This window comes from Eucalyptus grandis, chromosome 7 (genome assembly GCF_016545825.1).
Source record: "Eucalyptus grandis isolate ANBG69807.140 chromosome 7, ASM1654582v1, whole genome shotgun sequence".
In the NCBI taxonomy this organism is placed as follows: domain Eukaryota; kingdom Viridiplantae; phylum Streptophyta; class Magnoliopsida; order Myrtales; family Myrtaceae; genus Eucalyptus; species Eucalyptus grandis.
The window spans coordinates 38,699,630-38,727,037 of record NC_052618.1 but is presented as its reverse complement, the minus strand read 5'-3'; the positions used below and the strand labels follow the sequence as shown (position 1 = coordinate 38,727,037).

Sequence of the window (27,408 nt, the reverse complement as noted above, 5' to 3'; positions counted from 1 at the left end):
TGATTTACTTAGCTTAGTAAGTTATTTATTTAAGTCCAATTATCTGGTTAGATTAGTGTATATAGCTTAATTAGTGATTTTATTGAATTATTTTGCATTTTCCAAAAATTATATCGAGATAGTCGGTCCTCAGAATTTCGTGTTGATTGTCGTGGTGTAATTAGTTTTTGCAATTGAGTGTTAAATTGTGCAATTGGATATTGATTGTTGATTTTGATTTATTATTCCAAAATTATGGATTTTTGGAATTTAATTAGAAAAATATCTGGTGTCAGTTTTTAATGCCAAAAATGTTTTTAAGTATTATATCAAATAGTGAGATTTTTTTAAAAGTGAGAATATTACATTTTATGGCTTAATCTGACCGTGTACCTACACACAATTATTTTACAAGATGTTTTTACTATGAAGAAAATAGGCCAAGCACATTATTTAAATTGTGACATTTGAGTGCAAAGCATGATGTCCCTAGCCAGGATTAGATGTGTGCATGATCGTTATGAGAACCCGTCACAAGCCTTATGCCGGACGATGCTCCTTCAGAAATGCTCCTTGTCAAAGAATGCTAGTCGCAGTGGAGGCTGGGCTGATGCTCATTTGGGAATGCCGTCTAGAGGTAAACATTGCCGTGCTTGATGGGGCGAGACGACGCCCGGTTATGCCAAATGACCACTGACTATTGAGTCGGCCGTGGCCGTTGGGTCGTAATCAATTAGAACACATGAGTACTTGAAATAGGCACGCTGGATTATGAGACTGAATTGTGTGGCACGGAATGGGACGTGTCATAACAATTTGGCCTTATAATCCGGACCCCTATGTTTGACTGATTTGAAAGTTAGATGTTCCAATTGTTGAGTGCATTTACTGCATATATGTGTTATATAAGCTGTACTGACGTGCAATGAGGTGCTGAGGTGAGGTAAGTCTTCAGTGATGTGTGATTAGACTGCCTCTAGGCGTATTACCTTCCTAATCGGGGTTTAGGGTGTAGATTCGCTGAGACATTGTCTCACCCCGTCATGAGTTTCAATTTTTACAGGTCCCTAGATGGAAGTCTGTCCAGTTCGTTTTGGGCAGCCACGAGGGTATAGCAAGCAGAGTACCGTCTTCCCTGTCCTCGAGAATCCCTGGATCCATGAGCTCGTCGTGACCATAATCTTAGGCGATGAGGTTCTACCTCAATTGGTACCTCATTTATTTAAGGTGTGGTTTCATCATGAGCCTAATGGGGAACGAGAAGGCCTCGTGGATGGTTTTGACAAACCTGCCGTTGAGGGTGAGGGTGAGGAGGTACTCGACCCTGTCATCTCGCCAATATTATCGCAAATATCGAGGCGAACTAGTTGCCTGAGGATGAGTAGGAGTTCGAAGTTGAGGAAGTAGCTGACACGCTAGACATCGACATCCCTGAAAGTGTCGTAGTGGACCCGGATCCCAAGTAGGAGGGTCCGAGGTAGGGTTAGCTAGGTAATCCTTTTGGGGCCTTGACTTTTGTATATAACTTTGTAGGGCTAACCTGTTTGTTTATAAAAGTGTGGTTGTTTTTGTGTGGTTGTCCTGTTTTTCTATCCGATGCTGATTATTGTCTAGAGATTGTTTATTTCGCTTCCGCATGTGCATAAATCGTTTGGGTCGGCGACGCATCTTGGAAACATCGCAATTTGATCGACCATCGAGAGATGTGCGCGCGCTCGAGATTCAGGGCGTGACGGGTTTCTCTCGCTCTGGTCCTCAGGTAGGACTTGGTACATCTAATGCATCTCAAATGGTAAAGATTATGTGGCACAAGGATGTCAGCATATGTTTAAGATGTGTTTGGTAATATTTCTATTCTTTTGAACAATTTTTTTTTTCAGAATAGTTCTATTTATTTATATTCCCAAAACAGTTTTTAGTGATGTAAAACAAGAATATATTTGGTACAACCTACAAGTTTTTAGTGATGTAAATTTTTCAAAAATTTTTGATAATTTTTTTAGATTTTTCTTTTTCTCTTTTTTTTTTTTTTCTATTCTCTTCTACTTCCTCCTCTAGCCAGTCATCAGGTGGGGGCGGATGGCCTGGGGTGGTGGCTGGCGACTAGAGGCGGCGGGAGGCAGGGGTGGCAGTGGATGGCAATGGGTAGCAGTGAATGGCAACGGTGGGCGGCGAGGCTCCAGCAATCCATTAGAAGAGGAAGAAGAAGAAAATGACTTATTCTAGGAATTCATCTCGAGAACAAAAAGTTATCTTTTTTTTTTTTTACTTTTTGTTTATGTTCGAAATTTATTCTTTGACCACTTTTCTATAACGAGGAATAGAAAAATTAATTGACATTACCAAATGAATTTCTATTTTTTTTCCTATTTTGAGGAACAAAAGAACCTTAACGTTTGTTCAAAAAATCCTCTAACTTCATCTTAAGCCTAGATTTGCCATTGTCAAGAATATCATTTTCCGTACAACCACCCTGGTAAATCCTCAACATTGATTCCTATGCCCGAATTAATCTAACATTATTGAAGATCGTAATTGAAAATTGTATTAATTATTGACTCTATTGGAACAACAAGAGACATGCTGGAAGAAGATTCTTAGACTATGGCGACACTCGCAACTGATCGATTTAAGAAGCAAATCTTTCCTCAATACCTAAGAATGAAAGCATCAGCTACATTTCCAAGCTTTCACTTTCTCTTCTCCTCCAAACTTGACAATTGGAACCCTCGCAAGCCCTTTGATCCACACGATGGCACCAGCTTGCCCAAATACTCACTCCCTGGTTCAATTCAAGCCTCGGAAGAAGAGAATTGTGAATGCAGGAAAAGATGAAAAGAAAGATTAACCAAATAAATCAAGAAATTTACCTCGTTTTCATGTGGAAAGAGCAGGGGCTCTTTATAGCGACGAGTGAGGGAGATGATCGTAGGGACCGAGTGCCAAGTGCGAGAGAGATGAAACTATCAAGAAATTTTCGCAACTCCATCATGTATGATGGAATCACCCAAGATTTGACCTTTTCGAACTCTAAGGTCATCGCGAGTCGCAAGGTTGAGCAGGTGACTAAATAGAGAGAAATGAAGAGTAATCTTAAGAAGCATGAAGACCTAAGACTCATCTTAACTATTAATCACCTTGAGGGAGATGAAATGATGAAAAGTCACTCAAGCCCTAAATTTTATTTTAGGGCAGCAAGTTTTGCGCTTTCATTCTGGTTCTACTTAAGAAATCGAGATCGGTTCTTGGGAGTCTAAATTTTGGGAACTAGAACCGGACCAATTTCGTTGGAACTACCCACAACCAGATGGCTCAGTTTGGTTTGGTCCGGTTCTTGAGTTGGATGGGGATCAATGCCCACCCCTTACCAAAAAGAAGAAATCGATATGCTCGTGTTACATTTACCCCTAACTGATTTAAATAGGTATATCCATATCACGTTTAACCCAAATTAATTTTTGTATCAAAAAAATTTCAAACCGATACAACTGAAATCAACTTTACCACAAATTAGTAGATATGTATTATATTTACCCAAATATTGAAATTTTTTTCTAACATGAATATTAGTTTGTGATTTTTGGTGACACAAAAATAGTTTGAGATAAATGTGACACGAGTGTATCGCTTTCTAGATTTTTGTGATTACGAAAATTAATTTGGGATAAATGTTGCATGAATATACTAGTTTGTGCTTTTTAGTGATATTAATTAAAAAAATATATATAATTATTGGACATGCTTTAAGAGATAGAGTGAAGGGAGCTCGACACATTCTGAAAGACGAGATGATTAGGTTGACTGATTACCATTTGGAAAAGTGAGGAAAAACAGAATTGAGTTGAGCATTTGTCAATAGTTTGCCCTTTTCGTTCACCGACTTGTGTTGAGTTATTGGAGACGAATCCTAATCATGTGAATGACCCAGCAAAAGGCTAAGCATATCAAGTAGAGCTTAGGATGAGACTATGAATAAAAATCCATTTTTTATTGTAGTATTGATATATGATACCTATTGTTATTTGATATGTAATTTCATTTCAATAAATGATGTAGAGCCAGAGAGAGAGAGAGAGAGGGAGAGAGGGAGAGAGGGAGAGAGAGAGAGAGAGATAACAAAGAGTGGAATCTTATCAAATATCAAATAACAAGCAATTGTATTAGTATCCAGAATTCAGTATGATATTCTGAAGAATTATTCTTCGTAATGTAATGAACAAAAACAATAGTTCCCGACAACATCTTCCTAATGGTTTTCAAACCAGCTTCGTGCTGGAGATAGTTGATCGCTTTGTTGTCCACTTGGAAAGCCTTTGTGAGGACATCGACATTGATTGGCGGCTTGGATCCAAAGACCGTATTCGCGATTGTTATGAGTCCCGGGTTCTGGCTGCTCAAGAAAGCAAAAAGCCAAAGGTGCATTTGTTTGTCCAATATTCAGCTGGAAGTGAATGAGGCCTTGCGGAAACACGAAAACATCTCCTTTGGTCAGGACTTTGGTAAAGAGGGTGTTGTTTAATTGGTTGGATGTAACGAAACCGACGTGGAGTGTACCCTCCACGACCAATAGCATCTCCGTGCCACGAGGATGAATGTGGGGAGGTTCTGCACCGTAGGGAGCAAAATCAAGGCGAGCCGTGGCGATGCCCGGGTGTTGAGTCCTAGGAATTGGTCGACGAAAGCAGTCGTGACTTTGGATCCAAGCGGATTCGATGTGCTCCCGGGTATCTCGAACTTTGTGAAGGAGAAATCATCTGCTATGACGAGCTTTGGGTCCTTACGTAACTTCCCATTCACAAACACCGCAGAGTTGGGGTCGTTGACAGCCACACAGAAGTCCTGAATGTTAAAGAACAGAAGTCAAAACCACAGTTTACAAATACTGATGGAAGTAAAGAAACAGAGCAAAACAAGCTGAAGCAAGAACAGAGCAAAGTAAGTCAAGCTGAAAGGGCGAGCTCGAAATAAGGAAAAGCAAAGGCCGAGCCGGTGATCCGTGAAGAAGCTGAGTTGGCAATCCGAAACAAAGATTGACCGCAGCTACGCCAAGAGCCGTACAAGTGTCAATATAACAGTATAGTTAGTTTGATGATTCAATCTTGTAACAATATACTGTTAAGTCTGTTGTGAAAAGAGGTTCTGGAACGAAGATATAAAAGCTACGCTATTGTAGCAGAAGGAAGATGGAAGAACAGATGATTCTCTCAATTCTCTCAATTGCTTTCATTTTCTTTGAAGTAGAACTACAGTTGATTGTATAGATTGAGAGAAGTAGAAAAGAGATCTTACTTGATGTAATTGATCGATTCATTCTATCGCATATAGAGTTCTTTACCTCATATGCAGTTCATCTTTGATATCTGCGTCTTCACATGGTATCAGAGCTATCTTCCTGGTAGTTCGTGATCTTCTTTCTCCATTGCTGAAAGCTTGTACAGGAAGCTTGTACAGAGGCTGCATGATCAAGTTCAACAATACCTCAGAAGAATCGATATTCAAAGGTTTGATTTTAGATACTCAAAGCTCACCTACTTGTTCACATATCTTCAAAGTATCTCGGTATACGTAATGACAACCAGAGTGCAGAAGTATTCATTTCCGATTCATGTGAATATAGCAAATTTTGTTACAATCAAGCTGACAGAGGAGAATTTTCTACTATGGCAAGCTCAATTTCATAGGTTTCTAAAGAGTCAAGATTTAATCGGGTTTATTAATGGTGAAACATCTTCTCCAGCACAAACGATACAAGCTGAGATTGAGGGAAGGCAAACACAAGAAATAAACCCTGATTATCTAGATTGGATAAAGACTGATCAGTTAATCTCATCCTGGATAAGTGGAGCGGTATCTGAAAATATTCTAAGTCTGATAATTGGCTTAGAGACTTCATTCGAGATATGGCAAACTCTTATAAATCGTTTCACACAGAGATCTGTAGCAAAGGAGTTCGAATTAAGAGGGAAATTACAAGCTTGCAGGAAAGAGATAGATCATTGAGTGAATATCTTCGAGAGTTCAAGTCCATTTGTGATCAGTTAAATGCTATTGAAAAACCGGTTGATGACATAAACCAGGATGTTTGGAGTTCTTGAAGGTTTAGGATCGAATATGAAAGCTTTAGAACAACCATGTACTGTCTCAAACCTCAAACTAATATGATGAGGTTATTTCTCAACTTGAAAGGTTTGAGACTAGGCTACAAACATATTCTCGTAAATCAGCTCAATACTAATCTGCATACTATGGACAAAGAAAGACTGGAATAAGTCCGCAAAGGCCAAATTTCAGAAACCAAAGAGAAAATATTCGAGGTGGGTATAACTATGGCAGAGGACAAATTACTAACAGAAGGAATAATGGGAGTAACTTTTCTGGATCAGGAAGGAATCATCAATATCAAGAGAATAACCTGAATACAACACAGCAAGATCAGGTTATTAAGGACAACTGGTCTAACTACGGACAGGGTTTTAGACCATATACAAATTCTTCTCAAAGGTATCAAGGTGTTAGATCCTATCCACCACAAAGCTCAATTAGCAACAAGTATGTGCAGAGCTCGAAACCAGTAAGTAATGGTCCTCTGGAATGTCAAATTTGCAAAAGGCCGGGCACACAAACCTCTTCGATGTTGGTATCGTTTTGACAACTCATATCAAGTAGAGGGAATACCAACTGCATTAGCAGCCATGCATATTGAAGAACCTTACGGTACTGTAATGGTACCTGCATTACAGAGCTACATCTCACATTGCTTTGCAACCTGGTATGCTTCACAACTACTCGCATATAGTGGTACCGACACCGTTATGATTGGAGATGGATCCCGTTTGTCAATTTCAAATATTGGTAATGGATTACTTGCATACAAAAACAAGCATATTACCATTAAAAGATGTTCTAGTAGTTCCTGAAATCAAAAAGAATCTGATTTCTGTATCAAAGTTAACAGATGACTATCCCTGTTCTCTTATTTTTGATAAATATGGGGTTTATATGAAGGACAATTACAATCATACAACAATGAAGCTAGGAAGGAAAATCAAGGGGCTGTATCAAGTGGACCCTAAAATCACGTGGTTCACTTCACTCGGGTTCAACAGAAGTGGGAGAAGATGTCCGCATCAAAGGCTTGCCCACACCCGCTTAAAAAACGTGAAGCTTCTACGAAGTCAACAACTCATTCAAGACAATTCAAAAGCTCAAAACATGTGTAGCGCTTGTCAAATTGCTAAAAGTTCAGCTTTACCTTTTTCATCTTCGACTATACATCTAGTGCTCCCCTAGAAAAGATACATTGTGATGTTTGGGGACCTGCACCAGTGCGATCTGTTCAACAATTTCGTTACTATGTCATTTTTGTGGATGACTTTTCTCGATATAGCTGGATATATCCAATGAGGCAGAAATCAGAAGTTTATGATGTTTTTGTCATATTTCAAAAGCTGGTGGAAAATCAACTTGATCACAAGATCAAAATATTTCAGAGTGATGGAGGAGGCGAGTTTACTAATATCAAGCTTCGTAATCATTTACAGCAAGTGGCATAAAATGAGTATTTCCCGTCCTTACACACCGTAACAAAATGGAATCTCTCGAAAGGAAGCATCGACATGTGATTGAATTAGGCATGGCAATGTTATATCATGGTAGAGTACCTTTGAAATATTGGGTAGATGCCTTTATGACAGCAAGTCTATATCATCAATATCCTTCCTACAACAAAGCTACACATGACTTCACCTCATTATAAACCGTATAAACAAAAACCAGATTATGCTCATCTACGAGTCTTTGGATCTGCCTTATCCTTGCCTCAGCCCTATAGACAACATAAATTCGATCCAAGATCTCTCATATGCATTTTTCTCGGGATACAAGGAGAGACACAAAGGCTACGTATGTCTCTTACCTACTAATGGACATGTCTATATCGAGACATGTAGTATTCGATGAGACAGTCTTTCCTTTTACTCGCTTAGTCACAACAGCATCAACAAGGATCCGCTCTATACAACCAATGGACAAGAGGAGTCTCTGGATTCAATAATACAGAATGTAGACTCAAAAGCCAATAAGCCTATTGAGCACTTGCAAAATACTAGATCAACTCATATAGTTCCCGATGTACAAGACAAGGACTCGGTACAATTGATTCGATAGATATACCACAAGGGAATACAAGACTGGTAATGTGATGCGATCTGTTTCTAATAATGCATCGCTAATCTTGAACCGCCTCCCGTAGCCGCAAATACCGAGGAACAAGAATATTCGAATCAAGAATCTGTTCTAATACCACAAAGTGATACAGAAAGCAAACTCAAACCACTTCTACATCGGGACACACAAGGTACTTGTTCTATCCATCCTATGCAAACTAGACGAGATCTGGAATTGTTAAATCAAATCCAAAATATGCGTGTCTAGCTGAATACAAAGTTCCTAGTGAACCAAAATCAGTAAAATCAGCTTTGCGTACAAGGGATGGTATCAAGCAATGCAAGATGAAATGAATGCTCTATATCGAATAACACTTGGGAGTTAGTTCCTAGAACTAATCAAATAAATATCATCGGCTGCAAATGGGTGTTTAAGACAAAACTTGCTCCCGATGGCGCCTTGATAGACCGAAAGCTCGACTTGTAGCCAAGGGTTTTCACCAAGAAGCGTATCGATTTTACAGAAACCTTCAGTCCTGTAATTAAGCATGCTACAATTCGACTAGTCTTGTCTGTAGCAATGATGAAACAATGGGAAATTCATCAACTTGATGTTAAAAATGCTTTCTTACATGGTACCCTAAGTGAAACAAATCTATATGGAACAGCCTCCGGGTTTAAAGACTCACGAGACCTCATCATGTATGTCTTCTCAAGAAATCCTCTATGGACTTCGACAAGCCCCTCGAGCTTGGTTTGACAAGTTCAGCAATTTCTTACTAGAGTATGGCTTCTTCTGTAGCTCCACTGATCCATCATTGTTTATCCTACATACTGGAACAGAAACAATTCTCCTACTGCTGTATGTTGATGACATCATTTTAACTGGAAGTTCATCTTACATGCTCTCTAACCTCATCAACTCTCTTGGTCTTCAGTTTCACATGAAAGATCTAGGTGCACTTCATTATTTCCTTGGCATTGAAGTTAAGCGTGCTCCTGACAATCTGTTTCTTTGCCAAACGAAGTATGCAATTGATCTTCTGAATCGAGCTCATATGCTGGATTGTAAACCAATCTCTACTCCACTTTCATTGAGACCAAATGCTTTGCTTACCGATCCTATTCTTCGTCCTAATCCAACCGAGTATCGGAGTTTGGTCGGTGGTCTCCAATACCTCACACTAACTCGTCCGCATATTACCTATGCCACAAATATACTATGTCAGAAGATGCAACAGCCTACTCTTGCAGACCTTCAGAAATTAAAGAGAGTATTAAGATATATAAAAGGTACTGTTAATCTTGGAATATTCATCCATTCCAGAAGCACTACGCATCTCTATGGTTACTCAGATGCAGACTGGGCTGGCTGTGCTGACACTAGAAGATCAACCACTGGTTTCTGCACATATCTCGGATCCAATTTAATCTCTTGGGCAGCAAAGAAGCAACCAACAAAAGTCGATCCTCTACGTAAGCCGAGTATCGTGCTCTTGCTTCCACTACAACACCTCACTTGGATCGGTTTTGTTCTACGAGACATTGGTTGCTCTCTTAAACCTCCTATTCATCTATACTGTGATAATAAGTCAGCCATCTCGCTCACTGTTAATCCCATCTTACATGCTAGAACTAAACATGTTGAAGTTGACTTCCACTTTGTTCGGGAAAAAGTTTCCTCAGGATCATTACAGGTACGATATGTTCCAAGTCATTGCCAACTTGCTGATATCTTTACTAAACCGTTGTCACGACAAGTACATCATCATATGCGAGTCAAATTGGGAATTAGTCATCTTCTCATTCCCAATTTGAGGGGGAATGTTAAAGAACAAGTCAAAACCACAGCTTTACAAATACCGATGGAAGTAAAGAAACAGAGCAAAACAAGCTGAAGCAAGAACAGAGCAAAGTAAGCAAGCAAACAAACAGCGAGCTCGAAATAAGGAAAAGCAAAGGCCGAGCTGGTGATCCGTGAAGAAGCCGAGTTGGCAATCCGTAAACAGAAGATTGACTCAAGCAGCTACGCCAAGAGCCGTACAAGTGTCAATATAACAAGTATAGTTAGTTTGATGATTCAATCTTGTAACAATATACTGTTAAGTCTTGTGAAAAGAGGTTCGGAATGAAGATATAAAGCTACGCTATTGTAGCGTAAGGAAGATGGAAGAACAGATGATTCTCTCAATTCTCTCAATTGCTTTCATTTTCTTTGAAGTAGAACTACAGTTGATTGTATAGATTGAGAGAAGTAGAAAAGAGATCTTACTTGATGTAATTGATCGATTCAGTTCTATCAGTATATAGAGTTCTTTACCTCATATGCAGTTCATCTTTGATATCTGCGTCTTCACACTGAAGAGGACTCGGGTCGGAGGCAAAGGCATGGCATGATGCCAAAGCCAAGAGGACAAATGTCAGAAGGAACTTCATCATGGAAAAATTTCTGAGCTTGGTTTAGCCTGTCTAGGAAATTCTGTTTCGTTGAGGATAGATGGGAATTGCTGAATGTGCAGCAACTCCATTTATAGTAGTTAGTCATTGGACTCGGTCCCAGTCAATTGGCCTGCAGGAATTGTTGAAAAAAAAAAAAAACAATATTGGCCTGCAGGAAGCAGCTGAAGCCAGGAACGTTGCCAAGTCCACAACAATCGTTTATTCTTCCTTGTTGCTGGTGAATCGTTCTGCCACCTCGATGACCTCATGTTTCTACCTTGCTTGTAGAAATAAACGCCTTCTCGTCGAGAATTAGTCCTTCGATCTTTTGACGTGAAGGATTCCCCTTTATTTTTCATCTTTTTAATATTCTCGGATTTTATAGTCTATAATGGATGCATCGGGCTAGTTCAACTTTAGATGCTACGTTCGAATTTTTAGAGCGTGGATAATCAGACATAGAAAACTGAGGGAACTGATGATTTATGGATGTTCTCTTTATGTGTGAACACCCTGCATGTTTTGTATAAGAAAGTAAACATGATATCTTGGAAAGTCTTCTCCTGGTGGAGGACGGAGATGCATGTGAAATCCCCGCTTCCTGCATCTTTTTTAATTGACAGATTGATGTCATCATATGATGCACTTAGAGAAGAATGGGCCCTCGCTCAATCCAGATGAACTTGAATCTGCGCAGCACATCAAAACAGTAAAGAAGAAAACCGAATATTTAAATAGGATTGAAGAAGTCCACGTCCATGTCAGATACCACGCCTTTTCTTATCTGGGAAAGAGGATGGGTCAGAGTAAGGGGCTTTTTGTTGGAGCAGTTCGGATCAATTCATCTCCGGGAGTAAAATATTAACCAGCGCGTAGGAGACTTGGTATAGATCCGGCAAGGGTCGCTTACCCGAGAAAGTTTTGGACTGGGTCAACACCACCATCATTTATAAGAAGGGATAATGTCTCCATGCAAGACATCTCGCTCCTATCTCAAGCAAACCCAAGAAGAGAAGACATTGAAGCCCCAGCTCTCCGGTGCGCAACCACAATGAAGTTTCTTCCAATTAGCCTTCTCATCTTGGCTCTGGCAACCGCCACCGCTTTTGCCTATGACCCGAGTCCTCTTCAGGACTTCTGCGTGGCCATCAACGATCCCAAAGGTTGGAGATCTGCTACAGCGTCGCTTGCGTATTTCTGTTCTTATGCTCCAAAAAGAGTTTCTGCTTAAATAAGCCAAATAACATGAATTTTGTTTCTTATGCAGTATTTGTGAATGGAAAGTTTTGCAAGGACCCAAAACAAGTTACAGCAGAAGATTTCCTCTTTAAAGGGCTCAGATATCCAGGGAATACTGCAAACCCACTCGGATCGAAAGTCACCCCGCTTTTGTGGACCAATTTCCAGGAATCAACACTCTTGGTATTTCCATGGCTCGTATTGACTTCGCTCCAGGTGGCCTGAATCCTCCCCACACTCACCCTCGTGGGACCGAAATTCTGGTCGTGGCTGAGGGCACATTGCTTGTCGGCTTTGTCACATCCAACCAATTGAACAACACCTTCTTCACCAAAGTCTTGTACAAAGGGGATGTGTTTGTGTTCCCAATCGGTCTCATCCACTTCCAGCTGAACATCGGAAAGACGCCCGCACCGGCCTTCGCCGCTCCGAGTAGCCAAAACCCGGGAGTCATTACCATTGCTAATGCAGTGTTCGGATCGAAGCCGCCCATTTCGGCTGATGTTCTCACCAAGGCCTTCCAAGTGGATAAGAAGGTGGTTGACTACCTTCAGGCACAGTTTTGGTATGACAATTAAGCGGATACATGGACCTCCAAGACATCGGATTACCTCCATATTCTCCATACTTGATTGCTTAGACTGACAATTGCCTCCCAGTAAAATAATTGCTCTCGATGTAACTGATGATGAATGTTTGAAGTATTAAAATATCATTCTTTGTGATAAATATGAGTCAGACATGCATAGGTTCTTGCTTATTTTATTTCTTCTTTCACTTCCAATAGATTGTGAGGTGGCACTTTCTCCCAAGGAAGTTTGTATACGGGAGTTGGTGTCGCCTGATGTCTCCATTTGCATGGGTTGCGATGTAATTGTGGGCAATTAACAAATAAAAAATGAACAGAAAAGAAGGAGTAATGTTATAAGTACTAAAACTTTACTAAAAACTTACCGATTGACATGACAGCCTATGTGGCATGCACCATGTCATCAAATACATCCGGAATCATCACTAAAATTAACGATTGTAAAAAAGGAAAACAAAAACATAGGAATTAGGAGATCATTCAAAGTAAATTTAATTTCATGTATCGTTTTCCTTTTTTCTCAAAGTTGCAACAAATTTTTGGTCGACTATTATCTCATATTGTCAGTGAAATATGCACGACAATTCCCGAGACTCTTCATGTCTGTTGAATGCAAGCACACCAAGGGAAGGAAATTAATTCCTTGAATGGTCATAAAGGTGATCGATGAACACCATGCCCTATTGAACATAATGTCACCAACGATGACGAATTTCTCATAAGCCTTTTTCCTAGGATTTGCCGGTAAATTGTATAAAGGAAAATGATGGTCTATGAGGTGTATGTTCAGAATTTCAAATGAAATGATTTTGATTATTGATTTAATTAGATCAAAGATTCCGTATATTTCGCATAAAGAAAATATTTTACTAATAGTGATCGCTTGTATTGCATATAAAAACGAACAAATAAAAATATTTTCATTATTCAAGAAAAATTGAGACCTAAATTATTGTTGATAATTAAAGCATTTTTTATTGACTAATTATTTCAATCGACACAACGAATCGTTTTTAGGAAAATATATTTTTCAAATTATCCATTTTCCGTAAAACAAATGTGTTCACACCTAAATTTTAGCGACCCAATCATTTATTTATTGCTTAAAAAATAGGGATTAATTTTTAACCCCGAAGCAAAAATATTAGAATTAAGTTGCATAGCATATAGTTTTAGGAGCATTTTTTTTATTTGCATTGGACCGGCGACGGATGGGTTCGACTTGATGGTTTAGAGCTTTAATTTGACGAGTTGGACTAAGCCCATGAAGAGAGCAAATTATCCCGAGCCCTTTTTTTGACCGAAAATTATCTTGTGAGAAATAGAAATTTGAAATTTGAAAAAAATCTCATTGCAATCTTGAATCTTTAGCAATATGTGATAAAATCAGTGGAGGACATTGCATTCGGGAGGTGAACTTCGTGGTTTGAAGAAGGAAATAAAGCCCTAGTCCACTCACCTATAAAATGGTTGCTACACTACATTAAGGGGGCTTTCTTCGTTTCTTTGGGTCAAAGAGAGCAACACAAAAGAAAAGGGAGAGTTTTTTTCTTTAGGAAGGAAAAGTCAAGGTTAGTCAAGGTGGGGGCAGTAAGTACAAAGCAGAGAGATGAAAAAAAGGAAAAAAAAAAAAAGGAACAGTGTCTTCTTCTTCATGCAGCTGCTTCGCTCGCTTTCTGCCCGCAACCCAGCCACGACGCTATGCCACCGCACCCCTGCGCCATCGCTGCTATCGGCCATTGCCCCTCCGAGTCTCCTTGGCTGAGTGCAATGGAGTCCCTGCCGCATCTCCGCCTACTATCCTTTGTGCCGCCAGCCCTTGTTTCGCTAGCCCTATGTCAACAAAAGTATGCACGAGATCTCTTGAAAAAATTTAAAATGCTTGATTGCAAACCTATATCTATTCCGTTGGATAGGAATACAAAACTATGTGCTGAAGAAAGTCGAGAGCTAGAAGATTCGACTATGTATAAGCAACTGGTAGGCAGTCTAATTTACCTTACCATAACTTGGTCTGACATCACTTTTGCAGTGGGAGTAGTGAGTCAATTCATGAAGAAGCCAGGGAAGCCTCACTGGGATGCAGCCAAGTGTATCCTAAGGTATGTAAAGAAGACTTTTGATTTTGAGCTTTTGTATAAAAAGGGATCATTGAGTGAGTTAGTCGGTCATTGTGATGCCGACTATGCTGGAGATCAACACACACGACGATCAACTACTGGATACTCGTCTAATCTTGGATCAACAGTAGTATCCCGGTGCAGTAAAAGACAACCGACTGTATCTTTGTCTACAACAGAAGTTGAAAATAGAGCAGCAACAATGGCAGCTCAGGAGAGCACATGGCTAGTGCAATTATTGGATGATCTTCATCAGTCAATAGGTTATTCGACAATATTGTATTGCGATAATCTATCCACTATAAGCTTGGCAGAGAATCCAATTTTCCATACTAGGACTAAGCATGTGGAAGTCCATTATCACTTTCTGCAAGAGAAAGTGTTAGAGGGCGAGATCAAGATGAAGTACATCAAGACAGGTGATCAAGTTGCTGATATTTCACCAAAGGTCTTGGAGCTGCAAAGTTTGAAGAGTTTCGAGCTCAGCTTGGTATGGTCGCGAGGACTATCCTTAGAGAGAGTAGTCGGTGAGGGAGAGTATTGAATATATCACCGCCTATCTCTCATGACTCTTCGTGTTTTGGTCGAAAGGCTGTTCAGTTTCTAGCGGAAGCCATTTCGGCACACATATTAAAGTGTCTTTATTACTATTTATTTAGACATGTTGTCTTTATTACTATCTATTTAGACATGTTTTTCATATATCTAAGAAATGTCAAGAGTTGTGCTTTAAGCCTATATATAAACGAGTCTTGTAATCGTTTCAAGATGGAGAGTGAAAAGACTTTTCTGCGAGTAAAGTAGTGTATTAATCTCCTTCCTTAAGAGCTTCTCTTGTAAGAGTGTTATCAGAGATGTGCGACTATGATATTCAATACTAGCATCTTGGTGCCATGAGGATGAATGTGGGGAGGGTTCAGACTGTATGGAGTAAAGTCAAGACGGGCCATGGTGATGCCGAGTGTGTTGAGTCCTGGAAATTGATCAACGAAAGCAGTCGTGACTTTGGATCCAAGCTGATTCGATGTGTTCCCGGGATATCTGAGCTTTGTGAAGAAGAAATTGTTGGAGAAATCCTCGTGAAGAGTTTTGAAGTTGACAAAATGTTTCCGCGCCTAGTCTCAAGGTCGCAGACTCGTTGGTTAAAGTCCGAAGACTTCCTGGACAGCCGACTCAAGACTCAAAGTCTATCCTCATTGACACACGATCCGTTGAAGAAAGGTTATCCCGAACTAGATGTTTTGTTCAGATTTAACCTTGTCATCCGGAGAAGATCTCGTGGCTGGAGAAGACGTATCGTAATCCTTTGATTGATCAAGATTGATTCAATGACCAAGATTCGATGATTGTCTAAATATTATTGGAAGGTTCTACTTATGGAAACCGAGATCCCGATTGTATGGGCGAACAGATTGATGGGCTATCAACACGTTCCTTTAATAGCTCGAACGATCTTCCTAATTGATTCCGTCCAACGGGTAGATTGGAGGAATTCCTTTGGAAAGTGCCAACGGGTATGATGGCATAAAGGAGTATATAAGGAAGACGTTCTTAGTTGTTTAAAGAGTGTGCGCGATAGAAGAATTCCAAAGTCTGAAGCTCCTATTTGTTTAGATAAATCTCTTGAGCGAATACTTGTATACAAAAGAGAGTCTATATTTGTGAGAGACCTTGAGAAGGTGTGATAGAACATCTACACTGTGGAATCAAGGCAAAGCTGTGCTGTAACTTCTCTTTGATCATAGTAAAATCCAGCCGGTAGGTCTGTCAGTGCGGAAGAGTGGACGTAGGCTTGGAATAAGCCGAACCACTATAAATCCCGTGTTTGATTTTCTCTTCCTTACTCTCTCTACATCGATCGTATTTCAATCATGTTGCTTCCGTATATCGAAAAGTGTTTGTGCGCCTATTCACCCCCTCTAGGTGTTTATACTAGCAATATCAATTGGTATCGAGCCTCATGTACTTACTTTATTTGAAGTGTATTACTTCATAGTAAAAGATCCATGGCTAGTATGCTAGCACCAGGGCCGATGGAAGGGCAAAGCAATACCACACCACCTTACTTTGATGGAAAGGATTACAACATCCGGAAGAACAAGATGAAAGCTTTCCTACGATCAAAGGATCCTCTGGAATGGGACGTTGTAGAAAAAGGAATTACTCCTATCACGCATCGGTCTCTCGAAAGAGGAAAAGAAACTCAAGAATCCAATGGAATGTCTCAGAAGAAATAACCAAGAGACGTACACTCGATGCAAAAGCAATTTATTCCTTATATTGTGCTTTATCACCAACCGAATATAATAGAATATCTTCTTGTGGTACAGAAAAGAAGTTTGGGACAGATTGCATATCACCTATGAAGGAACAGACGAGTGAAGGAAACAAGAATCAACATTCTTCTCGGTCAATATGAAGCCTTCGAATGAAGCCAGAGAATCAATATCCGACATGTTTAGTCGTTTTTACGATATTGTAAATGGTCTTGAAAATCAAGGTCAACCAACTTCCGATCCCATGAAGGTAAACAAGCTACACAAGCGTGACTCTCCAAGGATTGGAATCACATAAAGACTTCGATAAGAGAGACGCAGAAATTATGCCACTATCTTGTCGATGAGCCGATTGGAACTCTTCAGTCCTATGAAGTGGAAAGGATCAATGAAGATGAAGATCCAAGAGGTAAGAAATCCATTGCATTAAAATCAAATGATGATTCCGATGTTACAGATTCAAGAAGATATGGACGATGAGGAGCTTGCTCTCATGATAAGAAGATTCAAAAACTAAACAAAAAAGGAAGAAGGTTCAACTCAAAGAAACAAGGCTTTCAAAGACAGCAGACCAGTCTCGTTGATGATGAGGAACCAAACAAAGATGTAGTCCGCTTTGAATGCAAGAAAAAGGGACACATCGACCTAACCGTCCTCTTTTGAAGAAAAAGAAAGGAAAAGCTGAAAAATTCGAAAAGCTCTCAAAGCCGAAACCCTGAGTGATACCGAGTGTGAAGAAAGTGATAATGAATATGCCAATCTATGTCCGATGGCACACCGACTCGACTGGATCGACTCGGATCGACTCATGCAAAGTGAATTTGAGGCAAGTAATTTTAAAATTCCTGTCAAAGTTTCTAAATATATTGAGGAACTATGCGTTAGTCTTAAGACTTCTCTCAAAAGTATTTCCAAACTAAAAAGGGAAAACTCAGCCCTAAAACAAAAGGAAAAGGTTTTAGCAGAAAAAGTTAAAAGTCTAGACTTGTCTGTTTCCAATCTTAAAGAAAGTGAAGGAAATCTTTTAAAAGAAAATGCTTTCTTAAAAACAGACTTATCTAATATATCAAAGAAATTTTCTATGGGATCTGAAAATCTTGAGAAAATTCTTTCAGCACAAAGACCTTACTTCAATAAGTCTGGTCTGGGTATGACAGAAGAAACAATTCCATTGATTGATTTTCCTAAAGTAAAAGAAAGAATTAAGAAAAGGCTTTCAAGTGAGGTTTACAAAAATCACTTCAAGAAATTCTTTGTAAAACCTGTAGGTAGAAATGCTCTCAGATGTTCTAAGTGCAACAGCCCGGATCACTTTGAAAAAGAGTGTCCTATGGTATGGAAACCTGTTAAGAAAGTATGGGCTAATACTGTTTATCTTACTAACACCAAAGGACCCAAGAAAATTTGGGTACCAAAGAAAGCTTGAGACTTTATTTTAAATGCAGGTCTCCGTCAAGAAGCAGGTAAAGTGGTATCTTGACAGCGGATGCTCAAGACACATGACGGGAGACTCAAATTGCTTTATAAAGCTTGCTCAAGTAAATGGTGGAAAAGTTTCATTTGGAGGAAACAACAAAGGAAGTATTGTGGGATTTGGAACCGTGAAAATTGGAACTCTCACAATAAGTAATGTTTCCTTAGTGGAAGGACTCAATTACAATCTTCTCAGCATTAGTCAATTGTGTGATACCGGTTTCAAGATCTCCTTTCAAGAAGGAACATGTTCCGGAATAAGTAAAGACTCAACTCAATCTTTTCTCTCGGGTCGAAGACATGGAAACATCTATCTTCTAAATGTGAAACCAAATGAATCGCAATGTCTTATCTCAATTCAAGACGAAGCAAGCTTATGGCACAAAAAGCTTGGTCATGTCAACATGAAGCAATTAGCCAAAATTTCTTCAAAACAGCTTGTTCGAGGATTACCTGCATTGCCATACCAAAAGACCGAGTCATGCACTCCATGTATTCGGGAAAGCAGGTAAAAAATTCTTTTAAGCCAATAAATCATGTCTCTACTAATCATGTTCTACAAGCTTGCTGCATATGGATCTCTTCGACCAACCGAACTCGAGTATTGGGGGTAAGAAGTATTGTCTAGTAATTGTTGATGATTACTCCCGTTTACTTGGGTATATTTCCTTTCAAGTAAGTCCGAAACCTTTTCGTATTTTGAAAATTTTGCTAAAAGGTTCAAAATGAAAAAGGTTGTGTTATCTCTAGTATAAGAACAGATCATGGAGGTGAATTTGAAAATCAAGATTTTACAAAATTCTCGTGATGAATCTGGGCCGTAAGCATATGTTTTCCTCTCCGTATACTCCTCAAAAAATGGAGTTGTGGAAAGAAAGAACAGATCTCTTCAAGAAATGGCTAGAACTCTTTTTAATTGAAAGTAGAATTTCTTCTCGATTTTGGGCGTGTCGTTTCAACAGCTTTGCTATATCATCAATAGAGTTTTCTTAAGATTTATTCTTCGAAAACCCCTTATGAGTTATTCAAAGAAAAGAAGCCTATTGTTTCATACTTTCATGTATTTGGGTGCAAATGTTTCATATTGAAAAATGCAAAAGATCGAGTTGGTAAGTTTGAAGAAAGATCGATGAAGGTATCTTCCTTGGATATTCTACAACAAGCAAAGCCTACGTAGTCTATAACAAGAAGAGCTGATCGTGGAGGAGTCAATGAATGTCAAATTTCAAGACTCAACGCAAGATGAATCAAGTCGACTCATCAAGAAGAGTCCGAACCCGCTCAGCACCCTCCAAAGTCTACAACTCAAGAAGCATCTCGCACTGAAAACCAGCTTCAAGATGTTCGTGAAGATCCAAATAAAGAAAGAGATCATCATCCGCATAAAATCAACAAGTAACTGGAAGCATAAGTCTAGTCATCCCAAAGATCTTATAATCGGCGAAATTAATGAAGGAATTCGCACTGATCCAAAAGGCGAGAAGAGTCTAGTGCCGTGGCACTTGTTTCGAAATTGAACCAAAGAGCATAGAAGAAGCTTTATCCGATGAAAGCTGGATTGAAGCTATGCAAGAAGAGCTCGATAGTTCAGATAAATGATGTTTGGGAATTGACATCCAAACCAAAAGGAAAAACTGTTATTGGAGCCAAATGGGTGTTCAGAAACAAGATGAACGAGAAAGGGAAAGTCGTACGAAATAAAGCAAGACTTGTGGCCAAGGGATATACGCAAGAAGAAGGAATAGACTATGATGAGACTTACGCTCCAAAGGGCAAGGTTAGAAGCTATTCGTCTATTACTTGCGTTTGCTTGTTTTAAGAATTTCAGGTTATTCCAAATGGACGTCAAAAGCGCCTTCCTAAATGGATTTATCCATGAGGAAGTTTATGTGGAACAACCGCCAGGGTTTGAAGACCCAAAGAAGCCAGACTCGCCTCTTTAGACCGAAAAGGCTTTGTATGGTTTAAAGCAAGCACCTCGGGCTTGGTACGACAAAAGTTAAGTAATTTCCTATTACAAAATGGTTTTGTCAAAGGTAAAGTAGATACGACCTTATTTATCAAGAAGGAAAACAAAAGTTTCTTACTTGTTCAAATATATGTGGATGACATTATTTTCGGATCCTCTAATTAGAATCAGGCAAGAAATTTTCTAAGTCTATGCAGATGAGTTTGAAATGAGTATGATGGGAGAATTAACATTCTTTCTTGGTCTTCAAATAAAACAATTGAAGGAAGGAACTTTTATTTATCAAGAAAAATATGTGAATGATCTTGTCAAAAGGTTTGACCGGAGAATTGCAAAAGGTAGACATTCCAATGTCAAGTTCTTTAAAGATAGACAAAGATGAAGAAGGGAAGAAAGTTGATCAAAAGCTGTACAGAGCATTATTGGATCACTTCTTTATCTTACCGCCTCTAGACCTGATATTTTGTTGAGTGTTTGCATCTCGTGCTAGGTTTCAATCAGATCCTAGAGAATCTCATCTCAGTGCTGCAAAACGCATCATTAAATACGTCGCTTCATCATCAAGCATCGGTCTTTGGTATCCTAAGAAGGGAGACTTTAATCTTCTAGGATATTCAGACGCAGATCTGGCCGGTTGCAGAGTTGATAGAAAGAGCACTTCAGGAACTTGCCGCTGCTTGGAAGGGACGATGTCTTGGTTTTCAAGGAAACAAAGCACTATGTCTCTTTCAACAACGTAGCAGAGTATGTAGCTCTTGGAAGGCCGCTTCGCAAATTCTATGGATAAAACAACAGCTAAGAGACTTTGAAATTGAAGACTCATGCACGGAGATTAATTGCGACAACACCAGCGCTATCAACCTCACCAAAAATCCAATTCTCCACTCAAGAGCAAAGCATATAGAGATTCGACATCATTTTATAAGAGACCATGTTCAAAATGGAGATGTTTCAATTCAATTTGTTGACTCAAAGAATCAACTCGGATATATTCACAAAGCCTTTGGAGAAAATCAATTTGAGTATATACGACTGCACTCAATATTTTGAGGTATGAGGTTATCAAAATCTAAAGACTTTCGTACTCGGAGCTTACAAGACTTTATCAACAGTCTTGGCTAGACCTTCAGACTATAAGTCTTTCTCTCTCCAATCTTATCTTGAAAAGGTACGATCATCAGACTGTGTTTAAATTGTTGCTATATTTAATATTGCATCGATTCATTTTCAAAAGGGAAGTTATTTTTGAAATAACTATTTTTATGATAAAGACAGCTTATTTTGAAAAGGCATATTTTTATTTCCTTTGTGACGGTTTGTTTACTCTTCTTTTAACCGAACAAGCACCGGCGATTTCTCTTCACTTTTCTACTCTCTCTCAAAAACCCTAGAAAGCATCGATCCTCCATTCCCGTTTGTCTTCTTTGCTAAATCTTCAAAAAGTTATCATCTTTTCCGGGAAAGTCAAGCTAGGAAACTTCCAATCACCGTTAAAGATGTCTTCTTCACGAAAGTCGTCAAGAATCGCAAGGTGGGGGACCACAGAGAATGAGTAAGGGGCCTACGCACTTCGATCTTACTGAAGATGAAGTTTCTCCAGATCAGCAACCGAGCCCACAACATTCTCAGCAGCGTCACTCTCCACCTTCTAGTCCTCAAGGAGTTGTTGATCAGCATCAGGAAGAAATCATCGAGGAGGCAGACCCCGTAAGAGTTCAAAAGCCCGCTTTTATTTACAAGCTATATCGTGCTTTAAAAGGAATTCATACTCCTTTGAACTATGTTGATGATTTTGTTAGAGAAAAAGGATATAGGAACGAATATATCTTTCTGAAAAGAATGGAAAGTTTGGGAATCGCTCGTAAAGGGGTGGCTGAGGAAACCCTTGCGAATATCCCAAGTGATCCTCGTGACTGGGGGCCAAATCCTGTAGATGGGAATGATGATGACAATCTGTTTCAGTCTATTTCAACCGAAAATGGGTATTGCGGCTGAAATTCAAGGAAAAAGGGGAGATTTGTTCGATCAAAGGAACAAAAGGATCTCGTACTCGAAATTGTCAAGCGTGGGGTAATAAACCCTAGGAGTGTGGACTTTGATTTTCTGGATGTTTGAAAGTGAACTTGAGGGAAAAGTTCGCTTATCTTCAACTTGAAAAGTTTTGTTCAGACTCTACCGAGGCTTATACTTGAATTGACCGCATATTTCTATTCAAATCTTAGCTTTTTGGATGCGAATAGATTCTCCTTCAGTGTTAAAGAACAAGACTATGTTGTGGATATGAATATGCTGGCAGATGTGCTAGAAGTTGAGAGAGGCAGATATCATCCGATTAAAGTTTCAATTGCTGGGGCAACACTTGAACTGGTGAAGGACAGGAGAACAGATGAGAAGATCACTTACTCACGAATGAATGCATTCAACATCTTGCTTCACAAAATCGTGATCAATTGCCTTCGGCCGAAATCAACTTCCAAAACTGATGTGTCAAGTTCTGAGGCAAAGTTGATGTATGCCATCCTCTGTGGTAAGAAGTTTTCTCCCCTCATACCGTTATGTTTCATATGTATAGAGCAAAGGATGAAGGACAGAGGTCAACTCCCTTACCCAAGCCTTGTTACAAAGTTATTCGTACATCCGAATATTCAGCCTCCGCAAATCTTTTGTGTTCGATCATGCGATCATATGGTAGTAGGACCGAAAATGGTAACCAAAATGCGTCCAAGGAACCGAGCAAGGAATTGGAGAAATTCAAGGAGAAGACTCCTACCAAATCTCATCAATTCTCTTCTTCTGCTAAGAGAAAAGGGAAGGAGCCCATGGCTGCTCCATCAAAGAAAAGAAGAGCTCTCCTCGTCGAGGATGAAGAAGATGATGACGATGACATCACCATCTCTGCAATGGCTTTGAGGAACTTAAGTCATCCTGTTCCACAGAAAGAATCGGAACAAAGGTCGAAAGAAGCAGAGGAGAAGGAAGAAGAAGAAAGAGAAGCAAAAGAGAAGGAAGAAGAAGAAAGAGAAGCAAAAGAGAAGGAAGAAGAAGAAAGGGAAACAGAGCAAGAAGCAGAGCAAGAAAGACCTGAAGAAGAAAGAAGAGAAGGAGAACCTGAGGAAATCTCTTCTCCACCTGTAGGCATGAAAACAGGGGGAGTTCAGGAGAAAGGAGTGACATCTTCATTTCCATATGAAAGTGAAGGAGTTAGTCGCCGCCCGTGCACTCCGTAAGATGTTTATGCATCTCAATTTCCAGAGGAAGGTCATGAAGCTTCATCGCCCAACCCGCGAGATTATGCCGATCCACCATCGTCGCTTTTACTCCATCGAACGAGCGAAGCAAGTACTCGACCGATAATGGAGCAGATTTTCGCGAATCATGGATATTCTCTTGGAGATGAAAGGTCGATTTATGCCTTGGGATGCGAAGTTCAAAGTCTGAAGACCGAAAGTCAAGCTTCTTCCCCGTTCATTGAATGATAAGATGCAAGCCCTCTCTATTCGAATCAGGCCAATGCCAAGAGTGAAGAGGTTGTACAAACAAGGAAGACTTTAAAAGGCCGGAAGGCATCGTTCGCCTATGGAAGATTTCCAGCTTGTCCGCATTCCCAAGACTTCATCTCATCCTTTTTAAATGATGACAAAAAGGGGGAGAGATGCATGATTTGAAAACTTTCAAACTTTCAATCTTTTTAACTGTTTGTTGGATTGTGTTTAACTGTCTGTCTGTTTTTGACAGACTTTGACTTTGTTTTGTGTCTGGATAAGAACTGCCTAGACTTGGATTTGACTGGATTTGACTGCTTCTATTTATCAATATTGATATCTTATGAATGGCTTAAATCATATATTGACTAACCTATTTTCTGTGGTTGCGCATTCTAGTGTTATTATTAGCCAATAAGATATGCATATGTGTTTGAGAAATGTTTTGCAGGTCAAAGTTATCCAAATCTGCAGGAAGGTTTTGTCACCATCAAAAAGGGGGAGATTGTTGGAGAAATCCTCGTGAAGAGTTTTGAAGTTGACAAAATGTTTCCGCGCCTAGTCCGAAGGTCGCAGACTCGTTGGTTAAAGTCCAAGACTTCCTGACAGCCGACTCAAGACTCAAAGTCTATCCTCATTGACACACGATCCGTTGAAGAAAGGTTATCCCGAACTAGATGTTTTGTTCAGATTTAACCTTGTCATCCGGAGAAGATCTCGTGGCTGGAGAAGACGTATCGTAATCCTTTGATTGATCAAGATTGATTCAATGACCGAAGATTCGATGATTGTCTAAATATTATTGGAAGGTTCTACTTATGGAAACCGAGATCCCGATTGTATGGGCGAACAGATTGATGGGCTATCAACACGTTCCTTTAATAGCTCGAACGATCTTCCTAATTGATTCCGTCCAACGGGTAGATTGGAGGAATTCCTTTGGAAAGTGCCAACGGGTATGATGGCATAAAGGAGTATATAAGGAAGACGTTCTTAGTTGTTTAAAGAGAGTGCGCGATAGAAGAATTCCAAAGTCTGAAGCTCCTATTTGTTTAGATAAATCTCTTGAGCGAATACTTGTATACAAAAGAGAGTCTATATTTGTGAGAGACCTTGAGAATGTGTGATAGAACATCTACACCGTGGAATCAAGGCAAAGCTGTGCTGTAACTTCTCTTTTGATCATAGTAAAATCCAGCCGGTAGGCTGTCGGTCGGAAGAGTGGACGTAGGCTTGGAATAAGCCGAACCACTATAAATCCCGTGTTTGATTTTCTCTTCCTTACTCTCTCTACATTGATCGTATTTCAATCTGTTGCTTCCGTATATCGAAAAAGTGTTTGTGCGCCTATTCACCCCCCCTCTAGGTGTTTATACTAGCAATATCAGAAATCATCTGCTATGGCAAGCTTCGGGTCCTTGCAGAACTTCCCATTCACAAACACTGCAGATTTGGGGTCGTTGACGGCAACACAGAAGTCCTGGAGAGGACTCGGGTCAGAGGCAAAGGCACAGGATGATGCCAAAGCCAAGAGGACAAATGTTTGAAAGAACTTCATCAAGAAAAAATTTCTAAGCTCGGTTTAGTCTGTCACGGAAATTCTGTTTCGTTGAGGATTGTTGTGAAATGCTGCATGTGCAGCAACTCCATTCATAGTAGTTAGACATTTGACTGGGTCTCGGTCAGTTGGCCTGCAGGAAGCAGCTGAAGCCAGCAACGCTGCCAAGTCTACAACTATTGTTTATTCTTCCGTGTTGCTGATGAATCATTCTACAACCTTAAACGCCTCATGTTTCTACCTCGCGTGTCAAGCTAAAGACGTTCTCATTGAAAATCAGTCATTCGATCTTTGACAAGAAGAATTCCCACTTTACTTTTCATCTTTTTAAATTCTAAGATTTTCTAGTTCATGATGGATGCGTAGGAATTTTAGAGCATGGGTAATCAGATAAAGAAAACCGAGGGAACCAATGATTTGCAGATATATTATTTATTTTTGAACACCCTGCCTGTTTGTATAAGCAAGTAAACATAATATCTATAGGAAGTAAATCGGCAGCTTGGCAAGTATTTTCATGGTGGAGGATGGAGATGCCTATAAAAACGCTGGTTCCTGCACCATTTTTAGTTGACAGATCGAATGATCATTCGTTGCACTTGGAGCAGAATTGGCCCACGCTCAGTTTAACTAAAATTTGGATCCGCCAAGGACACTGAAACGGCAAAGAAGGAAATCGAAGATTTAAATATGATTGAAGAAGTCCACTTCCATATCATAGATAACTTGCTTTTCCCTATCTTGGCAAAGAGGATAGGTCAAAGTGAGGGGCATTCTATGGGACAGTTGTGGAATGATTCATCTCTTAAAATAAGAGACTTGGTATTGATCTGGGAAGTGTTGCTCATCAGAGAAAAATTGGTACTGGGTAAACACCACCATCATCTATAAAAAGGGACACTGTCTCCTCGGAAGACATCTCACTCCTATCTCAAGCAAAACAAAAGAAGAGAATATATCGAATCCCCAACTCTCCAGTGCACAACCACAATGAAGTCTCTTCCAATTAGCCTTCTCATCTTGGCCCTGGCAACCGCCACTGCTCTTGCGTACGATCCGAGTCCTCTTCAGGACTTCTGTGTGGCCATCAATGACCCCAAAGGTTGGAGCTCTGCCATAGCGTCACTCGTATTTTTCTGTTCTATTGATCCTAAAGGAATAGCTGCAAATAGAGTTTCTGCTTGGATATGCCTACTGACATGAATTCTGTTTCTTATGCAGTATTTGTGAATGGAAAGTTTTTAAGGATGCAAAACAAGTCACAGCAGATGATTTCCTTTTTAAGGGGTTCAGATATCCAGGGAATACTAAAAACCCACTCGGTTCCAAAGTCACGCCCGCTTTTGTGGACCAATTTCCAGGACTCAACACTCTCGGCATTTCCATGGCTCGTATCGACTTCGCTCCGGGTGGCCTAAATCCTCCCCACACTCACCCTCGAGGGTCTGAGATTCTGGTCGTGGCTGAGGGCACACTGCTTGTTGGCTTCGTCACATCCAACCAAATGAACAACACCTTCTTCACCAAAGTCTTGTACAAAGGAGATGTGTTTGTGTTCCCAATCGGTCTCATCCACTTCCAGCTGAACATCGGAAAGACCCCCGCACTAGCCTTTGCTGCTCTGAGCAGCCAGAACCCAGGAGTCATTACCATCGCCAATGCGGTGTTTGGATCGAAACCACCCATTTCAGCTGATGTTCTGACCAAGGCCTTCCAAGTGGACAAGAAGGTTGTTGACTACCTCCAAGCACAGTTTTGGTATGACAACAATTAAACAGATACATCGACCTCCAAGACATCGGATTGCCTCTATATTCTCCATAAATGATTGCTTAGATTGACAATTGCTTCCCAATAAACGAATTGCTCTTTATGTAACTGATCATGAATGCCTGAAGTAATAAAAAGATCGTTCTCATTTCCATCTTTGATTTCTTCTTTTACATCCAACAAATTCTGCGGTCACAGTTTCCCCCAAAGAACAATGTATTTCCCATGGTCGTAATGAAGTTTGTGTTGGATATTGGCAAGCGTGATTATCTGTTGTCCCCATTTGCGTGGATTGTGATGTAACTGTGACCAATTAACAAAAATCTATGACTAATGTTAATTAAGATTT

The 27,408-nt window shown here is 39.9% G+C and overlaps 1 protein-coding gene and 1 pseudogene across 1 annotated transcript; both read left to right on the top strand.

The window, feature by feature from the left end:
- The first annotated feature begins 11,580 nt into the window (after nucleotides 1-11,580).
- Nucleotides 11,581-12,582, top strand: LOC104453485 (germin-like protein subfamily 1 member 7). Its single transcript, XM_010068043.3, is given in 3 exon segments — nucleotides 11,581-11,746; nucleotides 11,851-11,970; nucleotides 11,973-12,582. Coding segments are annotated over 3 exon segments (660 nt in total). The 5' UTR covers nucleotides 11,581-11,634; the 3' UTR covers nucleotides 12,401-12,582.
- Nucleotides 12,583-26,279: 13,697 nt separating this feature from the next.
- LOC104453477 lies at nucleotides 26,280-27,181 on the top strand (annotated as a pseudogene).
- The last annotated feature ends 227 nt before the right edge of the window (nucleotides 27,182-27,408 follow it).